General features: G+C 47.2%; 1 protein-coding gene across 4 annotated transcripts in view; it reads left to right on the forward strand.

Annotated features, from left to right (window-relative positions):
- The window catches only part of CRTAC1 (cartilage acidic protein 1), a 527150-nt gene that overhangs the window by 427261 nt on the left and 74241 nt on the right, over nucleotides 1–25648 (forward strand). For all 4 annotated transcript variants that reach the window (XM_083149576.1, XM_083149578.1, XM_083149579.1 and 1 more), the window contains exon 8: nucleotides 10583–10719. In XM_083149576.1, the coding sequence (XP_083005702.1) occupies nucleotides 10583–10719 (137 nt within the window). The remainder of the gene's footprint in view (nucleotides 1–10582; nucleotides 10720–25648) is intronic.

A 25648-nucleotide genomic window follows, 5' to 3' on the forward strand; every position in this document is an offset into this window, starting at 1 on the left:
TAGAGTCGACATACAAGTGTCAACTATAATACATTATACATAACTCCGGGAGGGTACTTCTATCAGTGAGATTATTGTAGTCACTGCGTAAATGTGATTATATCCCTTTAAATACCTTGCCCTAATTTGTGGCTTGTATAGATTATTGGGCACTTGTCCTGGGTAATACGGTCTTATTTCAGTAAGCCGTTACTTTATCTTCCCAGATATCTTTAGGTTACAGCATTCCCTGCCAAATCAGAATGGTTGCAACAATTGTTACTGTTTCGCATACACGCAGTTGCAACATATAAACTGTTGCAATATCAAGGGAAATATTCTGAACCTTTTTCTTATGACCCACTTCTTGATCTCCCTATAACACCACGAAAGGAATTTTGGCATCACACAATATTTATTCTGCACCAGTGGAGATATGAGTCAATAAGTGTCAATTAAAAGAACCTATAAACACAAATATACCACTATCAATTGAAAGTGCATTGCCAGGAAGCCACCGTATTTTAACACACTTATTCATTCTTTGTCCATCACTTCTATTATGTTTTGTGTGTGTTTTATATTTCGCAAGTTTTAAACTAACTAATAAAGGTTACATTTTATTGTGTGAGATCCTTTAAGGTGCACCACACCATTGACAACCCTTTTCTCTTTTTCCTCTTGAAAAATTAGTCGCTGCCTAATGTTATGTAACAATATTGCACAAAGGTACAAATCTGCACCAACTTCAAAACACCTATACATAAATGGCTTAGCCATAGCCCTACTAGCCACAGTGATAACACCTACCAGCGGTAGAACGTGGTGCTATTTACCCATGATTGTGACGGTACTTGTTCTGTTATATCTATCTAATTTATTGGAAGATTGGCGCAATAAGGAAATACTTTATCTATGCAATAAGCATAATTACAGAGACCCTTGGCACCACAGTGGAGGCTGATTGATGACTGGGCCCCTGCTATGGTAGAGTTACTTTTGTATTCTTATCTTAGGACAAGGTTCAGCAGCGTGGAGTGAATCGTTGGCAGGGGGAACAATGCTGAAATGTCAGACCGCCGTATTCCGTGATACGGCAGTGACTGAGCGCGCGGACTATTACACAGCTGCCCTCAGGTCATGTTTTGTGTATCTCTTTCTAATCACAATCAATCACTGTTTGTACAAAGCTCAGAGACATCAGACAGATTTTTTGATGCGTCTCCTTATGCTGAGGCTTCGATTTCACTTCGCATCTATGCACGAGATTTGTCTGCTGTGGATAATGCCTGAATCAAACATATGGATTTCCTCAGAAACCTCTACGAAGATTTCATTCGTAGCAGTAATCTACAGTTTCTTTTCTGGGCCAATTTACTACCTAATGCAGTGGTTCCCAACTGTGGTCTTCAAGAACTTAAATAATAATCCAGAATTGAATGATGTTCTTGATGTTCTTGCTTCTGCCTCCAGCGGCACCCCGCCTCCATTACTTACCAGCATCCAGCGGCGGCAGCGGGATCTTCGTCTCCCTCCTTCACGGTCCAGAGCGCACACTGCACAGTGCAGCCTGCATAGCGCAGAGCCCCTCTGTGTCTTAGGCTCAGCGTTCTCCAGGCTGCACTGTGTATGTATTGTGTGTGCCTGGCTGGGGTCTGCCGGGTGAGAGAGGCCCGGGGTGCGGGGGGTGAGCCATGCCGCTGTGGGCAGCTGCCTGGGCCCCTCCAGAGGCCGGGGAACAGGACAGCTGTCCCCCGGCACCCCCCTGTCGGCGGCCCTGGTAGGATATAAGGGGGGGGGGGTTGGTTTCTTCTTCATTTTTAACTTTTACATGCAGAAGCACTGCCTCTAGAATTTCAGGGAGTCATAGTGCACATTCCCAGAGGCTAGTCTAGTCGTGGCTTTCACAACACAATTTGTGGTGAAGGGCAGAATGTTAGCGTGGGGGACCACCTGTGGTGACTTTCTTAAGGCCACCTCTACCATCCTCCAATGATCTCTTGGAAAGAAGTATTTAAAAAGTATATAAGTTTGCCCCTATCCTCTAACTGGGATAAACACTGAAAGTTTAGGGGAAACCAATGACAAACTAGTCAGGAGAAGGAGTCTTCTGATTGGTCCTCGCACTACCCCTCCTCCTTTCCTCCAAAGACATTTAAAGGTTGTTCACAGAACTTCATTTGCTGGTTCTTTTTAACAGGTCTGGCAGAGTGCTGCGGGGAAAGAAAAAAAAAACACCACCCCCTTACTTTATCTGCAAGGAAGGTGTAACATAGACATTTTATTCCTAGGAACCTTTTCATACTACCCAGCTGTGATGCCAAACCGTCTCCATTACATTTGGCTTTTGAGGCTGTTAGGACAGAAGCAGAACGGAATCCTTTAAATCAAAGACACTCAAAACCTGATGAGATGTGAAATAACAGAGCTTGCCCACCACATCTCCCCAATTTGTGTTTAACCTTCACATGGGCTGTTAACCATCCTGGGAAAAGGTAATTACAGAGTAGATCTAGAATAGTTAATTAAATGTGCTTTGAAAGGGCTCTCTGTAAGTAGGAAGCATAACACAGTATCTGCGATGGAATTCGGTGCTTGCTACAGGGTCTAATGGTCTTTGTTCAGCCGCATGATAATTGTCAGGCCAGTGAACAGCTTAATCTGGGGGAAGATTTTTTATACCGACTTTTAAAGCCATAATGTCTTATTATCAGTCAGAGAGGGAGAGATTACATCTGATAAAGGCTCACTTGGATGTTCTGGATGTTCTACATCAGGGGGTTATTTGTTCATTTTACACATTAGCCGAAGATCGAAACAGCAGAGATTACAGAAGCCAAAGACAGCCATAGTGTTATTGCTGCAACCAATCGTTAGAGTGTGTAGTGTTTGTGTATATTCTGCAGGTGCCACTGTTTCCACTCTTATGTAGGGAGAGATTTCTTTTCGGACCAGACAGCAATTACCTTTTTCACGCCACGAAGATCATGCTGATAAAAATACAATCTAGAATTAGATGTTTTTAGAATGTTTTTTTTTTTTTTTTTTTTTAGTTACGGTTATCAATACGGAACTGGTTTACCATACCTGGTAGTGAAAAGTAAATGTTACTGAAGGTTTGCGCTTTAGCAGCTTTGAAGGATCAGGGGACTCAATGGACTGACACCTACAGCCCCAAGCGAAATGGAAAAAGGTGGTTATGAGTCACCCGAAAGTTCAAAGCGATATAGTAAACAAAATGGTGAAGATGTGGAAACAGTGCTCAAAATGGAGGAAAAGTATTTCCCCTTCTAGATATCCATACCTGCCTACTGTGGGAAACTCGTGATCTTTGGGGTAGCTCCCCAGAATTTCACAAGAGTGGGCACCCCTTCCACGTCCTGCCCACTTCCCAGTGAATGAAGCAGAATGGCTATAATGATACTGGGATTCCATGGTCCGTTAGGTTGGTTTAGCAGGGCTTAAACTTAGTGTTAGGGACCCAACAGATGAGACCGCCTGGTCGCAACATAATAGCACCTATTACTAGGTCTGTAAGTAGAGTTTGTAGTACAAAGTCCCCTCCTTTGTAAAAAAGGGGGCAGGACCTAGTGACGTAATTCTATGGTAATTGGGTCTTTTGGGCCCCACCTCCTATTCAGATGTGCAAGATTTGCAGCCTTTTTTGTCAAGAGATTGGCTTGGCCTAATGCAGGGCTGGGCAATAAGTGCCCCTCCAGCTGTTGATGAACTACACATCCCAGCATGCCTTTCATCAGTTTAAGCATGGCCAAATAGCAAAACTAAGGCAAAGCATGCTGGGATGTGTCGTTCATTAACAGCTGGAGGGCTGCTTATTGCCCAGCCCTGGCCTAATGACTCAAATAGTCTAGCTTTCATCACCACTCAATCATGTTGAATATTTTGACTGTATGTTCCTGTGTAAGCCACCAGTATTGGTCACCAGCCGCAATGGGGGCATTGGGGGTGGTGACACCCAGTGTGGCCAATATCCCCCCGAAAAGGGGGCATGGCCTTGCGGAAGTTCTCCTCTCCTTCTGTCTAGCAGTAAGTGGTGTTCATGGTGGTTCAGTACTGGGGCCAGGAAATGATTTGTTTTCCTTGCATGCTAGACATTGCATTCTGTGTTCCCTTTTGAAACGCAGTGTCCTTAGTTTTAAAGGAAAGAGAAATCCATACAAATGTAAGCTATGCCTAAATCAGGCTTTCCATGCTAGACCATTACAATTTCTGCACATTAGTAAGACCGATTGAAGTCTCTTGAAGCTCTTCATAGTGTCTGAAATTAAACCCCTCTGCCTACCAACTAAAGATGAAAATGTTCAAGGGCCTATTGTGAGAAAATAATGTGTGACTAGTTCTGCGTGGGTGTGGCCAGAGCGCTGTAGGTTTAACAAGCTCCATATTGATGTGACCAGTGCTGTGTGGGAGTGGCCAGTGACATGTGGGTGTGACCAGTTCTGCGTGGGCATGATCAATGCCATGTGGGTGTGGCCATACCATGTGTGCAAATACAAACCCCACTTTCAGCCCCAATGTCTCATTAATTATGTAAAAGCAGAAAAAGGATGCGAAAAATAGAAATACAGATTTAATAGCTGAGAGTTCTGGCTGTCACTGGAGCCTGCCTAGGCATCTATTGCTCATTACACTGCCCTGATGATGTGCCTGTCTGTTTGTGAAGACCTGAGGCTGTAGTACCATCCGCCCCATTGTTAATCTGGCCTTGACTGCTGTCGCCTCTGATGTTACATTGTTATCAGTGATAAGACTAGGGACAATATTTTCATACTAGAGTGCTCTCTGTATAGTAGGAGGTCACTGCAGCGAATGATGTATCCCACTTCATAGAGGTTTTAATCATCCTGTTCGGAGTATGTTCCTTACTGAGAGTTGTCACAGAGGTGATGCTCCTGTCATTTTCCGGACTCTAGTTTCCTTGCAATAGGAGCTGCTACAAATAATTGAAATCATAATGTAAGTCTTCCCAGACCTCTGCAATCTCCGGCCGGCTGAATGTTATCAGAATGTATGATTATGTCCCTGCAGAGCAGCAGTTATTTAGGGGAGGGCTGAAGATGATTTTGTAGAGAACATAATTGTGCTTCAGTATCTTTCCCATTGATGTGGATTTGCTCCTTACAAATTGCATTGGAAGTCCTATAACAATTTCGGGAGACATGGGGGGAGGGGGGGATTCAGATTGGCCCACAAAGCACATTTGGCTTGCTAATGGACAAAAACATGTGCACTGCAGGTGGGGCAGATGTAACCTGTGCAAAGAGCGTTAGATTTAGCTGGGGTTTGTACTTCGAACTGATATCTATATCGCAGTGTAAAAATAAAGCAGCCAGTATTTACCCTGCACAGAAACAAAATAACTCACCTAAATCTAACTCTCTGCACATGTTACATCTGCCCCCCTGCAGTGCACATGGTTTTGTCCATTAGCAAACCAAATGTGTTTTGTGAGCCAACCTGAATCACCCCCGTTGGAGTGCACTGTTGTCACTCTAATCTGAGTTTCTAGAGTGTATTATATAACAGGTCGATGTGTCATAAAAAAAAGACAATTGGATTATCTGGATCAATATTCCTATTTTAATTATGATTACCTTTGATCCTACACGTGCTTGAGGCAGTTCCTACTTTTACTGCCCCAACCTATGAGACCCAGGGGCGGATTTAGGGATGAGGGCGCCCCTAGGCACAACAATAATGTTTACTAAGTAGGACAGTTTATAGGGGCAGTATCTGCATGTCCTATCCATTTACACTCTATTTAAGATGGAATATAGTACAGTACAGTGGATATTTTGCAGTTATTGGTACATTTTGGGCTGACAGTACTATCACAGGCATCCAAGTGCCGCCCCCAAACATGTGCCGCCCCTAGGCCGGTGCCTCACGTGCCTAATGGGAAATTCGGCTCTGATGAGACCCCCCCCTCCAGGGCCGGTGCTAAGGTGTTCGGCGCCCTCCTGCAAACTATAAATGTGCGCCCTCCCTGCACACCAGAGGTGCGTGCTGAAAAAAGGGTGTAGTCTCACAAGAAATAGATGTAGACACACAATAATATCCCCATTACAAATTATGTCTCACTGTAGCACAATCTTATTCCATACCTCCCAACTTCTCACATCCACGAGGTGGGATGCGGCTGCTGAAAATTTCGGGGGCGTGGCCTAACTCCAGGGGCGTGGCCTATACTCGCTGCTCTCCCGTGAGGCCACGCCCCCATTTTGCCGCTATGGGGGCATGACCCAGAGGCTCTGTGAGCCTCTAGCCATGCCCCCAGCCCCCTGGCTGCGGGAATAGACGCTGTGCGCATGCGCACAGCGTTTATTCCCCGCTGTTTAGCAGCCGACAGGGGGGACTCCCAACAACCCCCCTCACCGCGGGACACTGCCGACCGCGGGAGGGACAGCGGGACAGGCCATGATAATCGGGACTGTCCCGCTGTAATCGGGACTGTTGGGAGGTATGATTCACATTAAACAACACGTAGTGCCCCTGATTCTTATGAATGCAGTGCAGCATGGTTTTGTCCATTAGAAATAGAATTTGCTTTTGCAAATGAACCAGAATTAGGCCCAAATGTCCACAGGAGCAGCACTGCTTACAAACCATGCCCCTAGTAGCATTGGTGTCACTAACACACATATTGGCTGCAGTAGCAGTGGTGTTTACACACATAATACCCATAGTAGCAGCGTCATTTACATGCATAATGCTCATAGTATTAGCGCTGTTTACATGCATAATGCCTTCAGTAGCAGATAAGTCGATGCCAGGATGCAAACTAATAGTAGCAGAGTGCCTATACTTCAAATTCTGGCACAATTCCTCGTCCATTATTTTCAATCGTGAGTTTGGAAAATACCCAGCTTTTTAAAAGAAACCAATGACTTCTTAGAGCATATAAAAAGCTTGAAGGAAATTGTCCCAGGCTGCTTATTGGCATTGATTAATATAGCATACATCATGATATCACACACAGGTAAAATCCAAGCAGTTAGGGATACATTGATTGTGTACCCACCCCATGATCCACCAATGGAATTTCTGATGGAGCTTCCAAAACTAGTACTCACGTGTCAATATTTTAGATACATTCATGAATACTATGTACAGGTTGTGGGCACTGCAATGGGCACTAATGTAGCACCAGGATACAGTGGGGGAAATTTACTAAAGGAAATTTGTAAAAAATAGGTGTATTTGTATCCAGAAATACACTTATTTTTGACATTTACTAACCTATTTTTTTTACAAATTTCCTTTAGTAAATTTCCCCCAGTATGTCAACTTAAATGTGGCAGGAAATGACTCAAAAATATTATGCCCATGCGCAGTGCTCGCATCCTTTACTATGGAGGTACAGTATATTGATGATATTTTTTTTGCTGTGTGGTACACAGGAGCTTATAAATCGTTCCTGGTATTAACTAGTAGCAAGACATTTTTGGCTGCAGGTCATCAGCTCTCAAGTTTAAGGAGCATGATAATTGAATGGGTGGAAATAAAAGTCATTACTTGTTGAAGAAAGAGCTGGAATGGATCTATAGCTTAGTTACCATTGCCCTAGAGGACCTAATCAAATGAACCATTTTGGCATCTTTTTGTAAATATTTTGTTTTTGTCTGCTTTATTGTGTGAAAGTTCAGGTGTTATGTGTCCCACTTCATGATTTTGACTAATGTATACTATACAGTATGTGGCTTGTTTTTTTGTTGTAGTTTATGTATATCGTTCTGTTTTTGGCGTTTGGTTATATGGGGAATTGATGAGGCATAAGGAGCATAGACAAGAGGGGGTGGGGGGCATACACACGGAGCGATCCCAATAGATTTGTTATTATTGTTATTATTATTATTATTTAGAATATCTCTAAGTAAACAAACTTTGGTAATATTGCCCTATGTAAAAATAAAAAAAATTGCTATATAATTCTTTGCTAGGATACAAAGGAAAATAGGTGGTATATGTGTATTTACTATAATTATTTTAAGGGGTTGGGTACGGGCCAGTGGCGTAACTATAATTTGGGAGCCCACACCCCGCCGATAATAAATCAAGCCCCCCCCTCCCCGTCCACCACCCCGGCCGCCCATGCCCCCCCCCCCCCCCCCCCCCCATCCCCTGCATATTTACCTGTATTCGCTGCTCTGGTCCCGGCTCCCCTCCTGGCTTCATTCTGATGCTAAAAATGGGCCATCACAAAATGGCCACCCCCATACAGCAGACAGTTTCATAGAACTGTTTGCTATATGGGGGCGGACATTTTATGATAGCCCGTCGAAATAGCATCAGAATGAAGGCAGGGGATCTGGGACCACCGCAGCGAACATAGGTAAAGCTGCGGGGGATGGGGCATTATAATAGCACCGCAGCCCCCCGGCGCCCGCACTTACCCAGTGCCTCCCCGCGACCGTGGGGGCTGCGGTGCTGTAGCTACGCCACTGGTACGGGCTAAGAATACCGTTAGTCACAAGACCAACACAGAAATCATGATACTTACAATCCCGACACTTGGTGGGTAAGTATTATAACCATCTCCTGTCCCTACACCCCCCTCCCCCACCATCAGCCTAACCTTAACCCTTTGAGTGCCAAGTGAATTTGGCAAAAATAGGTGTGAAAATTGGCAAGCAAACATTTGTATCCCTCATAATGACCTGTAATGTTTATCTTATATAGGAAATATAATATTTTTTAAAATGTTTTTTTTTTTTATTTGAATTTATATAACAAATGTGATGCTGGCAGGCATATTTAGCAGTTTTCCTGCACATCTCACACAGATGTTGGCACTAAAAGGGTTAACACCCCCTTGCTCGTAACCCTCAAATCCCCCCACAGCCTAACCCTAACCATCCCCGGATTCTTACATTTGGGATGTTGTCTTTCGGAATTCTGATGGGTGGTGGGAATCCAGGTGCACTGACGGGTATTGGAATCCTGGCGCAGTCCTCTGATCATTGGAATTCCAAGCATCCGGATGACATTTGCATCATGGGTACTTGTTTCCTAGCACGGCCACAACGATCATAATCGCGGTCATCGGGGGTAAAATCGGGGCCATCGCGGGCATCGCATGCGCAAAAAAATCGTGTGCGATGGGCCAGACGCGATGCCCGCGATTTCCCCATAGAGAACAATGTTAAATGCCTCAATTTACCCGCGATGACCACGATTTCCCATAGGAAACAATGTGAAATGGCTCAATTTACCCAAATTATCATAGGAACAATGGTAAAAGGGCCAAAAACACCCCTGAACATTGAAATGTCCCCCCAAAAGTAGTTTACGCCACCACGTGATCAACGTGAACCCGAAGCGTGGCGAGCGCAGCGAGCCCGCGAGGGGCGGCGGTACGCGTCCTCCGACCTTTTCATGCCCCTACTATCCACTAGGGCGTGGAGTCGAGAATAGAATAGTGTGGCGAGCGCAGCGAGCCACCGAGCCCGAAGCGTGGCGAGCGCAGCGAGCCCCGCGAGGGGACGCGGATACCTCTGAAGCCCGCGAAGGGACGCGTTTACCTGTGAAGGTATTTTTAGGCGCACACGACGCGACCGACCCGATTTTTCACTGTTTTCAATGCATTTCAATGGAAAAATCGGGGGCATCGCGTCGGTCGCGTCGCAGGCCACTAAAATTACCCCCGATGGCCAAGATTTGTGGCCGGCTAGGAAACAAGTACCGCATCATGTATTAAAAGCCACAAAATATAATGTAGGATATATAAACGCCATTGACATTAAAGCACAGATACTTGTTAGAGTGACTTGCCTGCTGCCCCCCACCCCCACTGCCCCGCATCCCTTCGCCATCATGCAAGGGGATGTGTACGAGAACACATACCCTTGCATGTGGCTGAAGGGGATAGACCACTGAATGCACAGACCCCCCCACCATTGAAAACAGTGCCCAATTTGGACCCATACGAATGTGTCTGAATCAGCCCAAAATCAGCCCCAAAGTCTGTGAATTTATAATACGATTGCCACAGCAGAAATGAAACGCCGGAACATCATCTAGGGATGGACGTCCCATCAACTGATATCGGGGCATCCGCCATTGAATCTTTCAATGTAATGGTACCTGACATTCGCATCATAAAAAATTCGATAGAACAATAATTCATATGATTTGCACATGCGCAAAAGATGCCCTCCTTGCGAATGCGCAGACATCTGCAGCGTGGCCGCGAATGCGCAGAACCTCTGGGTGGAGATCGCAACACCATCAAATGTTTACCATGCGATGGTGGCAAACATCAAAATGCCCCCATCGAATGGTAAAAAGACTAGCATCGCAACAGTAACATTGATCGTTACGAACCATTGCAATGTAATTTCCATCCCTAACATCGGTTGATCGATGCTACCCAATAGCGGTCAGACAGGGACACGTCATGTTGCCTCTTAGTGATCAGATGCTGCTGTAGGTCACTGAATGGATCATCACAGCTAAATGAATTCTTTTGTTCCCATTTTAATTTGAAGAATTGTTTTGCTTATTTCCCGATCTCGTGCAGGGACACCTGAGTTATTAACAACAGATAATTGTCAGCTCTTTCATCTCCTCTATCTTCTCACAGGATATTGCTACGCAGAAGTTCTCCATGCCGTCTCCAATCCGCACGGTGATTGCTGCAGACTTCGATAACGATCAGGAGCTGGAAGTGTTTTTTAATAATATCGCCTACAGGGGCTCTTCAGCGAACCGTATGTTCAGGTAATATTACAGGCTGCAAATATTCTCAGACATTCTCATCCAGAGACATTAACCTGATACTGACTCATGCTGAAATGCACTACACTATAACCGCTGCTGTGCGCCGGGTGTCACCATGTCTTATTGAGGCCTAGAAATGGAGTTTGACAACACAAACCACACACCATGGGGGTTATTCTGGTTCACTGGCAAAGGCAAATTCCCTCTCAAATGGACAAAACCATGTGCACTGCAGGCGGGGCAGATGTAACATGTGCAGAGAGAATTAGATTTGGGTGAGGGTTTTACTTCAAAGTGAGATCTATATTGCAGTGTAACAATAAAGCAGTCAGTATTTACCCTGCACAGAAACAAAATACCAAACCCAAATCTAATTCTCTCTGCACAAGTTATATCTGCCCCCCCCCCCCCTCAATGACATTGGTTTTGTCCATTTGAGAAGGAATTTGCCTTTGCGAGTAAACTAGAATAAGGGCCATTATATCTAGCTTATCAATATATGTATGTATAAATCAAAGAGAAATTATATTGATCTAGGGCCTGGATTCATCAAATATAGCAAAAAATGTTATGTCTGGAATAATATGCCATGCAAGGGGAACAAATCCATTTATATTAATTCTGTGCAGGGTAAATACTTGATGCATTTGCCTGTAGTTTACAGATGTTACACAGCTTTAGTTTTACACTGTATTAGAGATTTCAGTTTGAACACACTCCACCCAAATCTAACTCTCTCTGCACCTGTTACATCTACCCCACCTGCAGTGCAGCATGGTTTTGCTCATTGGCATGCTTTTTTTGTGTCGCTTAAAAGCGAAATCAGGCCCATATTGTGCTAAGTATCTGAGAATTGGGTACTTATGAGTTATCCGGGCGCCCGATTTCTAAATCGGGTCGGATCGGGCACATCGCATCGCATCGCATGCGACCATCGGATGCGATGCGATGCGATGACCCGATTTTTCCATAGGAATCAATGTTAAAATGGACAGAGTCCATTTTAACATGGAATTCAATGGGAAAAAGGGGTCCTTTTCATACCCCTACTATCCAAGTGGGCATGGAGTTGGATATAAACCTGTGGCGAGCGTAGCGAGCCACCGAGCCCGAAGCGTGGCGAGCGTAGCGAGCCCCGCGAGGGGACATAGAATACCGTCCCCTCGCGGGGCTCGCTTCGCTCGCCACGCTTCGGGCTCGGTGGCTCGCTACGCTCGCCACAGGTTTATATCCAACTCCATGCCCACTTGGATAGTAGGGGTATGAAGAGGACCCCTTTTTCCCATTGAATTCCATGTTAAAATGGACTCTGTCCATTTTAACATTGATTCCTATGGAAAAATCGGGTCATCGCATCCGATGGTCGCATGCGATGCGATGCGATGCGATATCGCATCGCATCACATCTGATTGTATGCCTTAACTTAAGGCATACAATCAAAAAATCGGGCGCCCAGATAACTCATAAGTACCGAGAATTGTATGTTGTGACTAAAATTGTGTGACTAATATTTCTAAAATTAAATACTGTATACTGAAGGATACACCTGCTTGCATTATAAATAGCATGACACGCCTCTATGGTATATGTCATTAGGTTGACAGCACTAAGGTCGACTTGCATTGGGTTGACCACTGCAGATCGAGATGAGCCAATGTCGACACGTGGGAAGGCCAACGGGTCATTAGGTCAACACAAGCAATAGGTCGACATGGGCTAGGTCGACAGGTTCCCAACCTGGGGTACTAGTACCCCTGGGGGTACTCTGCATACCAGTTGGGGGTACGTGAAAATAATATTGGTAATGGCGGAAGACCCATTGCTATGGAGCAGAACCATGTTTAGTCACTTACGGTTCTGTCTTCAGCGTCATCAGCATCATCAGTGTCTCCTGGTGCTTTTGCCTGACCAGCAATCCACTGGGAGCTTCCCATGCTGCCCTCAGACATCAGCAATCATCTGCCCTGCGCTGACACAGGTGGAGGAAGCAGCGTCATTAATCCTACAGGTGTAAGTGGGAACCCTGGAGACAGTACATAGCCAGCGGCCAGACACGGAAGGGCACGATTCCTGTCCGTTACTCCTTAATATAAGGATATGCATAAGGACACGCATGCCGCTCACTTCCACTCCACTCATAAGTACTGTCTATATTTCAAATTGAGAGGAGGGGGTACTCATCAATGAAAAGCCTAATCAAGGGGTACGGGAGAGAAATAAGGTTGGGAACCGCTGCTCTATGGAATTGTGTGTTGTGCTGTTTTCTCTGAGGAAATCGCATAATGACCTCAATATCGGGGGGGACTCTAAGGTAAACATACAGACGACAACAGCGCAATTACCAAAGGACTTTTTTAGGGAAATTTACTTAGATGGGACATCTATTTCACCTGGGATGTAACTATAGGCAACCAATCAAAATCTACTTCTTATTAATTTTGCATTTTCTAGAAGATAATGGATAGTATCTGATTGGTTGCCCATAGCAATGTCCCATGTGAAATAGATGTCCCATCTTAGTAAATTTTCCCCTTTGATCTCGGAGTTATATAATATAGAGGACGGCGATATCTTCTATAATTTCTCGGAGGCTGCAATCATTTGTTTGTGAGCGCTGGTAATTGTACTTAGAAATTGCACAAAGCAGATCGCCTGCAACTCTGACTAATAAGTATTACTAGCCGGCGCTCACCTTCTCCACCCGGGGGGGTATTGGTGCGGCCGCCAGTTCACTCCTTTGGGGGGGGGGGGGGGGTTTGTTGTTGCGGCCTCCACAGCATCACTTCCTGGGGGGGGGGGGGGGGGAGTGAGGGAGCAGTGGTTACAGATGCAGCGATAGCTCCGGCCAGTAGAGGTGGGTCAGTGGAGTGTGGACACTATCCAGGGGGGGGGGGGGGGGGGTATGACTTACTCACCTGCTCCAGTCCCAGCTGCTTTCTTCTTGCTCTCCTTCTTGCTCTCCTCGGGCGCTTGTGGGAGCTCTGTTGCTGCTGCTTTTGCTGCTCACTACCGCCCTCCAGTGGCCGGCGCCCTAGGCAAATGCCTAAAGCTGCCTAGTGGTGGCACTGGCCCTGGGGGTTAGATATTATTTTATTATTATTTTATTATTGCTGTTAAGAATAAGAAAATGAAATAAATGTGGTATATTGATCCATTGACATAGATCCAACATTGACACCCCAAATCCTATGCAGGCACATCGCCAGTGTATACACCAACTTGTTTTACTTTGAAATAAATAAAAAATCACTGCTCTATTTCCAGAATAAAAATCACTGCAAATCAGCACTTCAGGCATTTGGGAAGCTGTTACCCTCGGCCCCAGGAGCTCATCTGCAGAGATCTCATTTAACTTGCTGCTGTTTTAAATTAATTTCAAATACAGATTTTAGTCTGACATTATTGAATAAGCGACACACCTGTTCCAATTAAGCAGGGATCATTTCTGCGTCACTGTGATCCTCAGTCTAGTCTGGGAAATGTCGCCTCCCGTCGGCAGAAAATGAGAAATCTAGAACTCTGGGAACTTCCAACCTTGGAGTGTTTAGTACAGTTACAATCAATTCCCCTCCAGGCTGCTCATTTGTGTGAAATGAGGAAGAACTAATACTTCATTTCCATGGCAGCTTAGATGGGAAACCTGAGCAGGGATCAAAAGGGAATAATGTGAAATAAAAAGTCATGACACTCAAAAGGGGTTTTCTGAGGACAACAGCCAGAAGTAGTTTGGCTTGGTCAGACGGAATCTTCTACCATACAGTACTTTCCAACCCTCCCGGAATTGCCGGGAGGCTCCTAAAAATCTAATGGCCCTCCTTGCACCCTGAGAAGGTAGCCAAGTCTCCTGCAATCTCTCAGGAGCCCCCGGTTGAGAGGGGCGTGGCTAAAATGAAGGGAGCAGGGCCATGAGCTTGGTGATGTCACTACTGTCACACCCTCCTAATGCTGGCTTTTCCTATGCAGTAAACATGGCTTGCATCGCACTGGCTTACCTGTTTTCACTACATCACAACCTGGGTCCTTCCTGGAAGCAACCCTGCAAGCTAGCCACGTTGGATTCCTGGGTCACTTGACCCAGGTTGAGCAGTTTCCATTTACAGAAATCTACAAGTCAGTCAGTCCATTCTCTCTGCCTACCTGTTATCTGCAATGGGCAGGAGGGGGAGCAGGGCGAGTGTGGCTGCAACAGTTCCGTGCCCGGATAAAGAGTACCCTCTCCTCCCTCTCTCAGCGCCACTGGAGATGAGCAGAGCTGTAACTGGTAAGTGGGAAAGCAGTGCCACCTCCCAGGGGGCAGAGCGTATAGTGCAACACTATCGCTGCCATGAATTTGACTTGCAGAAGTTGCAGTGTGCACAGATCGGTGCCCTACTGCCATGAGATCTACCGATATTGTGCCAAGGATGATATGGGCACTCATACCAGTTATGGTTGTGACATCATTACATCATGTATCAAACATGTATCAAAATTCCTAATATGTTCCAGATAGGGATGGCCATCGATGATTCTAAATCATCGATGGTTCATGGCCGATGTCGAATTCTTTTGCCATTAATGGGGGAGAACCAGATGGTTTCCCTCCATCGATGGAACAGCAAAACAATGTTTTGCTTCTTTTTTTTTTTTCAAAGTGCCGGGACATGGGGCATAGCTCCGCCCCCGACACCCAAGAAGCCCCACCCCCGTGTTTTGATTGGCCCACGTGTCAATCAACCAAACACAACGGATGACCATTGATATGTAAAAATATCGATGGTCAGCCATTGCATAGTTTAGCACTATCGATGGCCAGTTGCAGAATTGCCATCGATTGTAACCATTGATGGCAATGGCAACGATGGCCATCCCTAGTTCCAGAGTCCATGGGGTTGATTGGTCCTAGGACTGTTTGGAGACACTCTGGGAGATTTGCAACTTTTTAAAAACTGAAACCGTGCACAGTCTCAAAATACAATCATTTTTAGATTTTAGGTATGCACGCGATGAACAATCGTCCCCTAAAACATAGAGGGCCTGATTCAGGTTTGTTATCAAAGCAAAAAAAGCACACAACTGGGTAGTACAGTACCATGCTGCACTGCAGGTGGGGCAGATTAGATTTGGGTGGGGTGTGTTTAAACGGAAACGCTGCACTGACTAACCTTGCCCCGCTCTGTTCACCGCCGGGACCGCAGATCTACTTGTCTGCGGCTCTGGCTCTCCTCCTGTCAGGTCTCTGTTAATGAAAAGGGATCTCCCAAAATGGCCGCCCCCTAACAGCAGACCGTGTTTGAGGATGCTAGAGGAGGCCGCCGTCTCTAGCATCTTCAAAAAGTGTCTGCTGTTAGGGGATGGCCATTTTGGGAGGTCCATTTTCATTAAGAAGCCTGACAGGAAGAGAGCCAGGGCCGCAGACAAGAGACATGTAGATCTGCGGTCCCGGCGGTGGCAGCGGCAGGCAGAGGGGTAAGTGCGGAGTTGAGACTTTACTTGGGGCAGCCTTTATTTTAGGGGGTGGGGCGCCCGAAATTGCCGGCGGGGGGCGCCCAATAAGTAGTTCCGCCACTGGTCTTAGGGGAGGGTTTGTGACTTCAGCTTCAGCACGGATAGGCCTGTTTTCATCGCAGGCACCAAGTAAGCCTCTGGCTAAGCGACGTCTGCAATGACTTGTGCCCTGTGTAAAAATCATTCAATGGTGTGCGGCTTGTGACGGAATTTGGACTCATCCGCACAGGTGCAAAGCCGTGTCTTTGTCACTCGTAGTGAGAACACGGCATTAGCTGGTTGGGTTTATTTTGCTATTTATAGGACCTGACTCTTCAGTACAAATTCTGTATATTTAATCTGCCTATATTTGAGCTGCAGTTCTTATCCTGGAGATTGGTATTTGACATTTACTGATTTTATAATCAAGCTGGCCTTTCTTCTAAGCATTTACATCTTATTACACGTCTCAGTCACGTTGCTGCTGTGTGATTAGCAGATCCCAATTAGTTGGTAATTAGTATATGGCAGTGGAGGTCTGTTGGGTGATAACCTGCACTATCCCTTGCATTGTATAGCTGGGTACTAGTGGACTTCTCTATCGCCTATTACTTATGTGGGATACAATTCAAGCCTTCTTAAGAGAGGAGAGGAGAGAACCTATAGAAGTTGCCCGTAGAAGCCAATCAGCTCTTACGTATAATTCTATCTAGAATCTTATTGGATGCTATGGGCTTCTTTTGCTATGGGAGCGTGGCAACAACTGCCTCAATTAGGCCATGCCGTCAAGTTATACCTGAACCTGGTAGAGTTCTCCAAAGCACCGACCAACCAACCACCCCTGCTCCGTGGCCCCTAGAATTGCGGGACCCTGGGAAGCTGCATAGTGTGTCTTTAGGAAAAAATGGCCCTGTTTCTGGCATACTTGCCTACTTTTGAAAACTAGTTTCAGGGAGATTATAGTGGTAGCAGAATTTTGCACAGCGCCCAATTGAGGGGGCGTGTCATGCTCCACCCAAAGGGCGGGTCTAGTTCCATATATGGAGAGATTGTGGAAAGAGATTGTTAACGTGGTACCTAGAAGCGTGGGTGTGTACTGCTACATCTAAGAGGAATCCTGTAAAATGACTTATATCCAAATGTAGATGAGCCCCAAAGCAGTTAGTAAGAGATACTATACTTGCTAAGGTGCTAGGAAATGGTGCTGACTATTCAATGTAAATGTATCTATCTCTCATTCCTTTTTTCCCCAAAAATGTAACAGTGTAATGTGGGCTAGGTGATATGAGGGAGATTGCTAGACTAATGAGGGAGAGAGGGAGATTGCTGCTATGTCAGGGGGTCTCCTGCAGAATGCAGGAGGGGAGGTAACTATGGTGTAAGGGTAATGTGGGCTAGGTACCATGAGGGAGATTGCTAGACTACTGAGGGAGATAGGACGATTGCTGCTATATCAGGAAGTCTCCTGCAGAATGCAGGAGGGGAGGTAACTAGGATGTAACAGTGTAATGTGGGCTATGTGACATGAGGGAGATTGCTAGACTAATGAGGGAGAGAGGGAGATTGCTGCTATGTCAGGGAGTCTCCTGCAGAATGCAGTGGGGTGGTAACTATGATGTAACAGTGTAATGTGGGCTAGGTGACATGAGGTAGATTGCTAGACTAATCAAATAGAGAGGGAGATTGTTGCTATGTCAGGGAGTCTCCTGCAGAATGCAGGAGGGGAGGTAACTATGATGTAACAGTGTAATGTGGGCTATGTGACATGAGGGAGATTGCTGGACTAATCAGGGAGAGAGGGAGATTGCTGCTATGTCAGGGATTCTCCTACAGAATGCAGGAGGGGAGGTAACTATGATGTAACAGTGTAATGTGGGCTAGGTGACATGAGGGAGATTGCTAAACTAATGAGGGAGAGAGGGAGATTGCTGCTATGTCAGGGAGTCTCCTGCAGAATGCAGGAGGGGAGGTAACTATGATGTAACAGTGTAATGTGGGCTATGTGACATGAGGGAGATTGCTAGACTAATGAGGGAGAGAGGGAGATTGCTGCTATGTCAGGGAGTCTCCTGCAGAATGCAAGATGGTAGGTAACTATGATGTAACAGTGTAATGTGGGATAGGTGACATGAGGGAGATTGCTGGACTAATCAGGGAGAGAGGGAGATTGCTACTATGTCAGGGATTCTCCTACAGAATGCAGGAGGGGAGGTAACTATGATGTAACAGTGTAATGTGGGCTAGGTGACATGAGGTAGATTGCTAGACTAATGAGGGAGAGAGGGAGATTGCTGCTATGTCAGGGATTCTCCTACAGAATGCAGGAGGGGAGGTAACTATGGTTTCTGGGCATACCAAGATATACAGCTGTACATTTCCTGATATACCTGGACCCTACTGTATGTCCTCAGAAGCTGATTTCTCTGAGAGTATCAAAAAAACCTGACGTTCAGCGTGAGACCTGCTGCCATAGGATTCCTCCTACCGTCACTCTAATGTGCTACAGAACACCAGCTGATTCTCCTTCATACCCTCCCTATTATTCCCATTCTCTTTCCTACTGTGCGAGACTTTCTTAAGGTGCCCACAGACGCTACAATTGTACTGTGCTATGCGTTTTTGACTGTACAATGGTTCTATACAATTTTTCTTACAGCTTGCTATGAGATGTGCACTTGGATGCATGTGATGAACCCATGTTTGTAATGTTAAATTTCAGATGTAGTCTAAAAAGTATGTGCAGCACGTACTTTTTTAGACATACAATATCGGGCTTATCGCATCGCACAAGCCTATAAACACCATCCAATAATTGTACATAAGATGCAATTTGTGCTTAAAAAGTACAAAACGCATTCGATAATTGATGTGTCTGTGGGCACCTTTAGGAGAATGAGTAAAAGTGTTTTTCAAAGATCCTCATTCCGTTCCCTAAAGCCCATGCCAGATGACAGTTGGGGGTGTATCGCTGGGCTATGCAGATACAGCCTGATGCCACACTCCCAAGCAAAAAACAGTGCATCACATTATATAACAGTGGAAACATGGGGAGGGAGCAGGTTAGCTCCAGAATTAACATACAGCATTAGCCCTAATATTAAATGTACAAGCATCCAGTACATTGTGATGTATTTTAGTGTTTTGTGCTATTCTTGGCTTTGTGCACTGTAGTCAGTTTGCTTTGTGTTGTGTTCTGGAAGCCTGCTCCATCTCCGCATATACTGTTGCGCGCCGCCGTCCGGGACCCCCAGCACCCGGATGGTCGGCGGATGTGCGGCTGAGCAGGGAGGCCGGGGACGTTGCCTGGCAGCGTCCCAAGCCTCGCTCTGAGCTCGGGCGTCGGGGCGTTGCTAGGCAACGTCCCCGAACTTCCGCCCGGCGTCAGGGTGCGCGGCCGCCTGTCATCACGCAGGCGGCGCCAGATTCAAATAAATAGCCGGCGTCTGCTGGGCACAGGCGCCGGTTATAGTTTTCAGCTCACCCGCTGCAACTCCTGGTCCCTGGTGTCTTCGGTCATCAGTACTGCATCCTGTGGTTCCGTGGGCATTGGTTCCAGGCTTGCTGTTTCTGTGAAGTGCTGTGTCTCTGCAGTCCTGTGCTTGCACCTTCATCCACTGCATCCTTCCGTGGCTGCTGATAACTCCTTTCTTCCTGGGCCTTCCTTGCGGCTGATCCACTCTCTCCATCCTTCTGTGGGTCATGTAAGTGCTCTAGTGGAGCCCGGTTATTTCGCACTTCTCTCCATAGCTCTCCGTGGCCTCGCTCTCCATCCTTGGCTCCGTTGTTCTTCCCCGTGTCGTCTGTGCTTTTGTTCCTTCCGGATCTTCCCTTGCCTGTCTCCTTGGTTCCCGTTAGGCAGGGGTCTCCCCCTTTCCATCTGTATCCTGCTTTGGGGAATCTCTAGGCCTTTGTGTACCCCAGTTTTGTATTCTCCATTTCGTCTCTGGTGTCTGCGACTGGGTCGCAATTCCCATCCTTGGCCTGGTTCCGGCAGTCAGGGGTACTTTTCCAGCTAGGCCCTGTAGTTAGTTAATCCTCTTGAGCCACCCCCTGACGATCGCTCACCCCTTGTCATTTCCTAACTCCTGGCTGCATCAGGGTTGGAGCAGGCTTAACCGGCAGGCATCGTAACATTATAAGCGGCCCATACTACTGACTGGTTATATAGTTCGTGCATATAACCGTCTTTCTTGTTGTTGTTGTGGTTTTGTCCTGTGTTGTAGTAATGAATCCCTCAGCTCAAACATTTTCAGACCAAATCCAGGGCTTAACCCAGATGGTACGAGACTTGACCTTGAAGGTAGCTTCCCAAGAGCAGAGGTTGCGTCCGCCTGAGCCTGGGATTCAAGAACCTAAAATGAATCTGCCAGACTGGTTCTCTGGGGATCGCAAAACTTTCTTTAATTTCCGCGAAAGCTGCAAATTGTACTATCAGCTTCGGCCGCGGTCCACGGGGTCTGAAGCCGAGCGTGTTGGTCTAGTCATCTCCTTGCTTCAGGGGGACCCTCAAACTTGGGCCTTTGGGCTACCTTCCGATAGTCCAGCCTTGTCCTCGGTTGACAACTTTTTTAGTTCCCTGGGATTGTTATACGACGACCCAGACAGGGAAGCCTCCGTAGAGACTCATCTCTGGGCCCTTAAACAAGGGAATGATCCGGCAGAGATCTATTGCACAAAATTCCGCCGTTGGTCTAACGACTGCGGGTGGAATGATCCGGCGTTGCGAAGTCAATTTTGCTGTGGTTTGTCTGAGGACATTAAAGACATCAGTACCCCGCACCTACTTCCCTTGATAAGTTAATGGAGTTATCCATCAAGATCGACCGTCGCCTCCGTGAGCGGAGGTCTGAGCGGGGTTCTTTGACTCGCCCTATTCCCTATGTCCCCACTGGTCCTGAGGAAAGCGAGGAGCCTATGCAGCTTGGGGCGGCCCGCATTACCCCGGAGGAAAGGGTCTGCCGACTTGGCTCCGGTCTGTGTCTCTATCTCTAGGCCAGTAAAAGCCCGGGCCAAGTGAACAAGGAGAGGGTTCACTTAGGCCTCCAGCTTTTTTCCTCTCTCAATTCTTTATTAGTACCGGGGTGCATCTCTTTTCAGGGTGACACTTTTTCCGGGTCCGTGTTTATTGACAGTGGCGCGGCCGGAAACTTTTTGGATTTTACTGTAGCCCAGAGTTTGGGTGTTCCCTGTCTTAAGCTCCCCATACCTGTTACCCTATGGGGTCTAGACGGTAGTATCCTCTCCAATGGAACCATATCTTTTCAGACTCCTCCTTTGCTGCTGACCATCGGCATATTTCATCAAGAGGAGATGTCCTTTCTGTTAACCTCGTGTCCATCTGTTCCCATAGTCTTGGGGTTCCCTTGGTTGAAGAGACATAACCCCATCGTTGATTGGAATCTAGGGGAGATTGCTCGTTGGAGCCCGTACTGTTGTGCGCACTGTTTTAACACCTCTCTCCCATTAGGTTCAGTCTCACTTTCCAATATTCCCCTTCCTTATCAGGACTTTTCAGATGTGTTCTCTAAGGGTAAAGCTGATAGTCTGCCGCCACATCGCCCGTACGACTGTGCCATTCAGTTAATCCCTAACGCTCCCTTGCCCAAAGGCAGACTGTATGCCTTGTCCGTTCCCGAGACTAAGGCTATGGATGAATACATACAGGAAAGTCTTTCTAAGGGGTTAATTCGGCCATCCAAGTCTCCTCTCAGTGCCGGATTCTTTTTTGTGGCGAAAAAAGATGGTTCATTAAGACCCTGTATTGATTTCCGTGCCCTTAATAAAATCAGGGTGAAGAACACTTATCCTCTCCCCTTGATTGCGGTGCTCTTTGACCAGCTCCGGTCCGCAACCACTTTCACCAAGATCGATCTGAGGGGGGCCTACAACCTCATAAGGATCAAGGAAGGGGATGAGTGGAAGACGGCTTTCAGTACGCAAACAGGGCACTATGAATATTTGGTCATGCCATTCGGTCTCTCCAACGCCCCAGCCGTCTTTCAGGACCTGATTAACGATGTCCTTCGTGAATTTTTGGGCAAATTTGTGGTCGTCTATTTAGACGATAGTTAAATTTTTTTCTCAGGACGTGGATTCGCATAGAACTCAAGTGCGTCTGGTCCTACAGAAACTGAGAGAGAATCAGTTATTCGCGAAACTTTAAAAATGCGAGTTCGAGGTAACCCAGGTATCCTTTTTAGGATACATAATTTCTTCTTGAGGATTTCAAATGGACCCTAAGAAACTGCAAGCCATTACGGATTGGGTTCGGCCCACCGACTTGAAGACGGTCCAGCGGTTTCTTGGGTTCGCTAATTATTACAGAAGCTTCATCCATTCGTTCTCCTCCATTGTGGTGCCTTTGGTGGCCCTGACCAAGAAAGGGGCCGACCCCTCTGTTTGGACCCCTCAGGTGGAACAGGCTTTCAGGACCCTGAAGCAGGCCTTCATTTCGGCCCGGTCCTTAAGCATCCCAATCCCGACCTGCCTTTCATTATTGAAGTGGATGCCTCGGAGGTAGGGGCTGGGGCTGTTCTGTCCCAAAAGGATCCTGAGTCTCTGGAGTCACACCCTTGTGCCTACATGTCCAGGAAATTTTCCCAGGCTGAGTCCAACTATGATGTGGGTAACAGGGAGTTACTCACCATCAAATGGGCCTTTGACGAGTGGCGACATTGGTTGGAAGGGGCGGCCCATCAGATTCTCGTCTTGACGGACCATAAGAATCTGCAGTATATCAAATCAGCTAAGAGATTGAATGTCCGGCAAGCCCGATGGGCCCTCTTCTTCATGCGATTCAATTTCATTATTTCCTACAGGCCAGGGTCGAAAAACATTAGAGCGGACGCTCTTTCCCGATGTTTTCTTCCCCAACATGAGAGTAGGTTTAGCAAAGAACCCATTATATCAGCATCCTATATTCATGCTGGAGTAAGTCAGACTTTGGAGGGTCTTCTTCACCAAGCTCAGGGGCAAGCTCCTACCCAAACAAGTTATTCATTCCTCCATCTTTAAGGCGCAGAGTTCTTGCTGAGTGTCATGATTCCAGGATTGCGGGTCATCCAGGAGTGTTTAAAACTCTTGCTCTTCTCTCTCGTGTTGTCTGGTGGCCCGGGATGTCTCGAGACACCAAAGAATTCATTCTGTCCTGTTCGGACTGTGCTCGGCATAAAGTTCCACGCTCACGACCGGTAGGAGAATTGGTACCCTTAGCCATACCTCCTAGACCTTGGTCTCATTTGGCCATGAATTTTATTGTAGGACTCCCGGTCTCGTCCCAATGTCAGGTCATCTGGGTCGTCATTGATAGGTTCTCCAAGATGGCACACTTTGTGGCCTTAAGACAGTTACCCTCGGCTAGGGAGCTGGTCACTCTGTTCTTGCAGAATGTCTTTAGGTTACATGGTTTACCCAGTGATATTGTTTCCGATCGTGGTCCACAATTTGTGGCTCAATTTTAGAGACTGTTCTGTTCTGCCTTAAAGGTGAAGACCAGTCTCACTTCTGCATTCCATCCACAGGCCAAAGGCCAAACTGAGCGTCTGAAACAAAGTCTCTCAAACAATACTTAAGGTGTTTTGTATCCAAACTGCAGGATGATTGGGCAAATTTTCTACCGCTAGCCGAATTCGCCTATAACAACGCACATCATTCGGCCTCTAAGACCTCTCCCTTTTTCGCAGTTTATGGATTCCATCCGCGGGCCAACTCTTTGGGACCTGATGCCCCCAGATCTACTTCCTCGGCTGCCTCTCGACTTAGAGTCATCTGGAGGACTGTCCACAGGGCCCTCAAAGAGGCTTCTTTTAAGTAGAAGGTATTTGCGGACAGATCCAGACGTCCTTGCTGTCTTAAGGTGGGTGACTGGGTGTGGCTATCTACCCGTAATATCAAGCTTCACCAACCCTCGGCGAGATTGGGGCCTCGATTTATCGGTCCTTTTAGGATTGTCAAGAGGGTTAATCCGGTAGCATTTTGTCTCTCTCTACCTAAGTCCCTCAGAATTGCAAATACCTTTCACGCTTCGCTTCTGAAGCCTGTGGTCTTTTCGCAGAAGTTCCCTCGCAAGATCAGGAGTGGCGCTGCCCCAGTGACTGTGCAGGGGCAACAGCAGTTTCTGGTTGAAAAGATCCTTGACTCCAGACTGGTGAGAGGTTCTCTGCAGTTTCTTGTGCATTGGAGGGGGTTCGGTCCCGAGGAGTGGTCCTGGGTTCCTGACAGGGACTTGCATTCGCCCAACCTAAAAAGTTTTTTTTTCAGACAATTTCCATATAAGCCCGGTGGTAAGGGATTGTTAACCCCTCCTCAAGGGGGGGGGGGGTACTGTTGCGCGCCGCCGTCTGGGACCCCCAGCACCCGGACGGTCAGCGGATGTGCGGCTGAGCAGGGAGGCCGGGGGACGATGCCTGGCAGCGTCCCAAGCCTCGCTCTGAGCTCGGGCGTCGGGGCGTTGCTAGGCAACGTCCCCAAACTTCAGCCCGGCGTCATGGTGCGCGGTCGCCTGTCATCACGCAGGCGGCGCCAGATTCAAATAAATAGCCGGCGTCTGCTGGGCACAGACGCCGGTTATAGTTTTCAGCTCACCCGCTGTAACTCCTGGTCCCTGGTGTCTTCGGTCATCAGTACTGCATCCTGTGGTTCCGTGGGCATTGGTTCCAGGCTTGCTGTCTCTGTGAAGTGCTGTGTCCCTGCAGTCCTTTGCTTGCACCTTCATCCACTGCATCCTTCCGTGGCTGCTGATAACTCCTTTCTTCCTGGGCCTTCCTTGCGGCTGATCCACTCTCTCCATACTTCCATGGGTCGCGTAAGTGCTCCAGTCGAGCCCGGTTATTTCGCACTTCTCTCCATAGCCCTCCGTGGCCTCGCTCTCTCTCCCTCCTTGGCTCCATTGTTCTTCCCCGTGTCGTCTGTGCTTTTGTTCCTTCCGGATCTTCCATTGTCTGTCTCCCTAGTTCCCGTTAGGCAGTGGTGTCCCCCTTTCCATCTGTATCCTGCTTTGGGGAATCTCTAGGCCTTTGTGTACCCCAGTTTTGTATTCTCCATTTTGTCTCTGGTGTCTGCGACTGGGTCGCAATTCCCGTCCTTGGCCTGGTGCCGGCAGTCAGGTGTACTTTTCCAGCTAGGCCCTGTAGTTAGTTAATCCTCTTGAGCCACCCCCTGACGATCGCTCACCCCTTGTCATTTCCTAACTCCTGGCTGCATCGGAGTTGGAGCAGGCTTAACCGGCTCCTTCGGACGCGGCGGCTACAGGCGAAGCCTAGCACCTGCAGGGGTGTTTCATCTGCCCGGGGGACTCAACAGAGTCAGCGTAGGTTTCGCTGTAGCCGTCCTAAACAGCGGTCCCAGCTACGGGCTCACGTCTGACCTCCTAACTTTTGCCTCCTGTAGTTTCACCTCGTGCCTCAGCAGGCATCGTAACATTAGCAGTGGTGGATAGTGGTTCAAATAGGGTAGCCACACCAA

The sequence above is a fragment of the Crinia signifera genome, chromosome 6 (genome assembly GCF_055691185.1).
Source record: "Crinia signifera chromosome 6, ASM5569118v1, whole genome shotgun sequence".
NCBI lineage: Eukaryota > Metazoa > Chordata > Amphibia > Anura > Myobatrachidae > Crinia > Crinia signifera.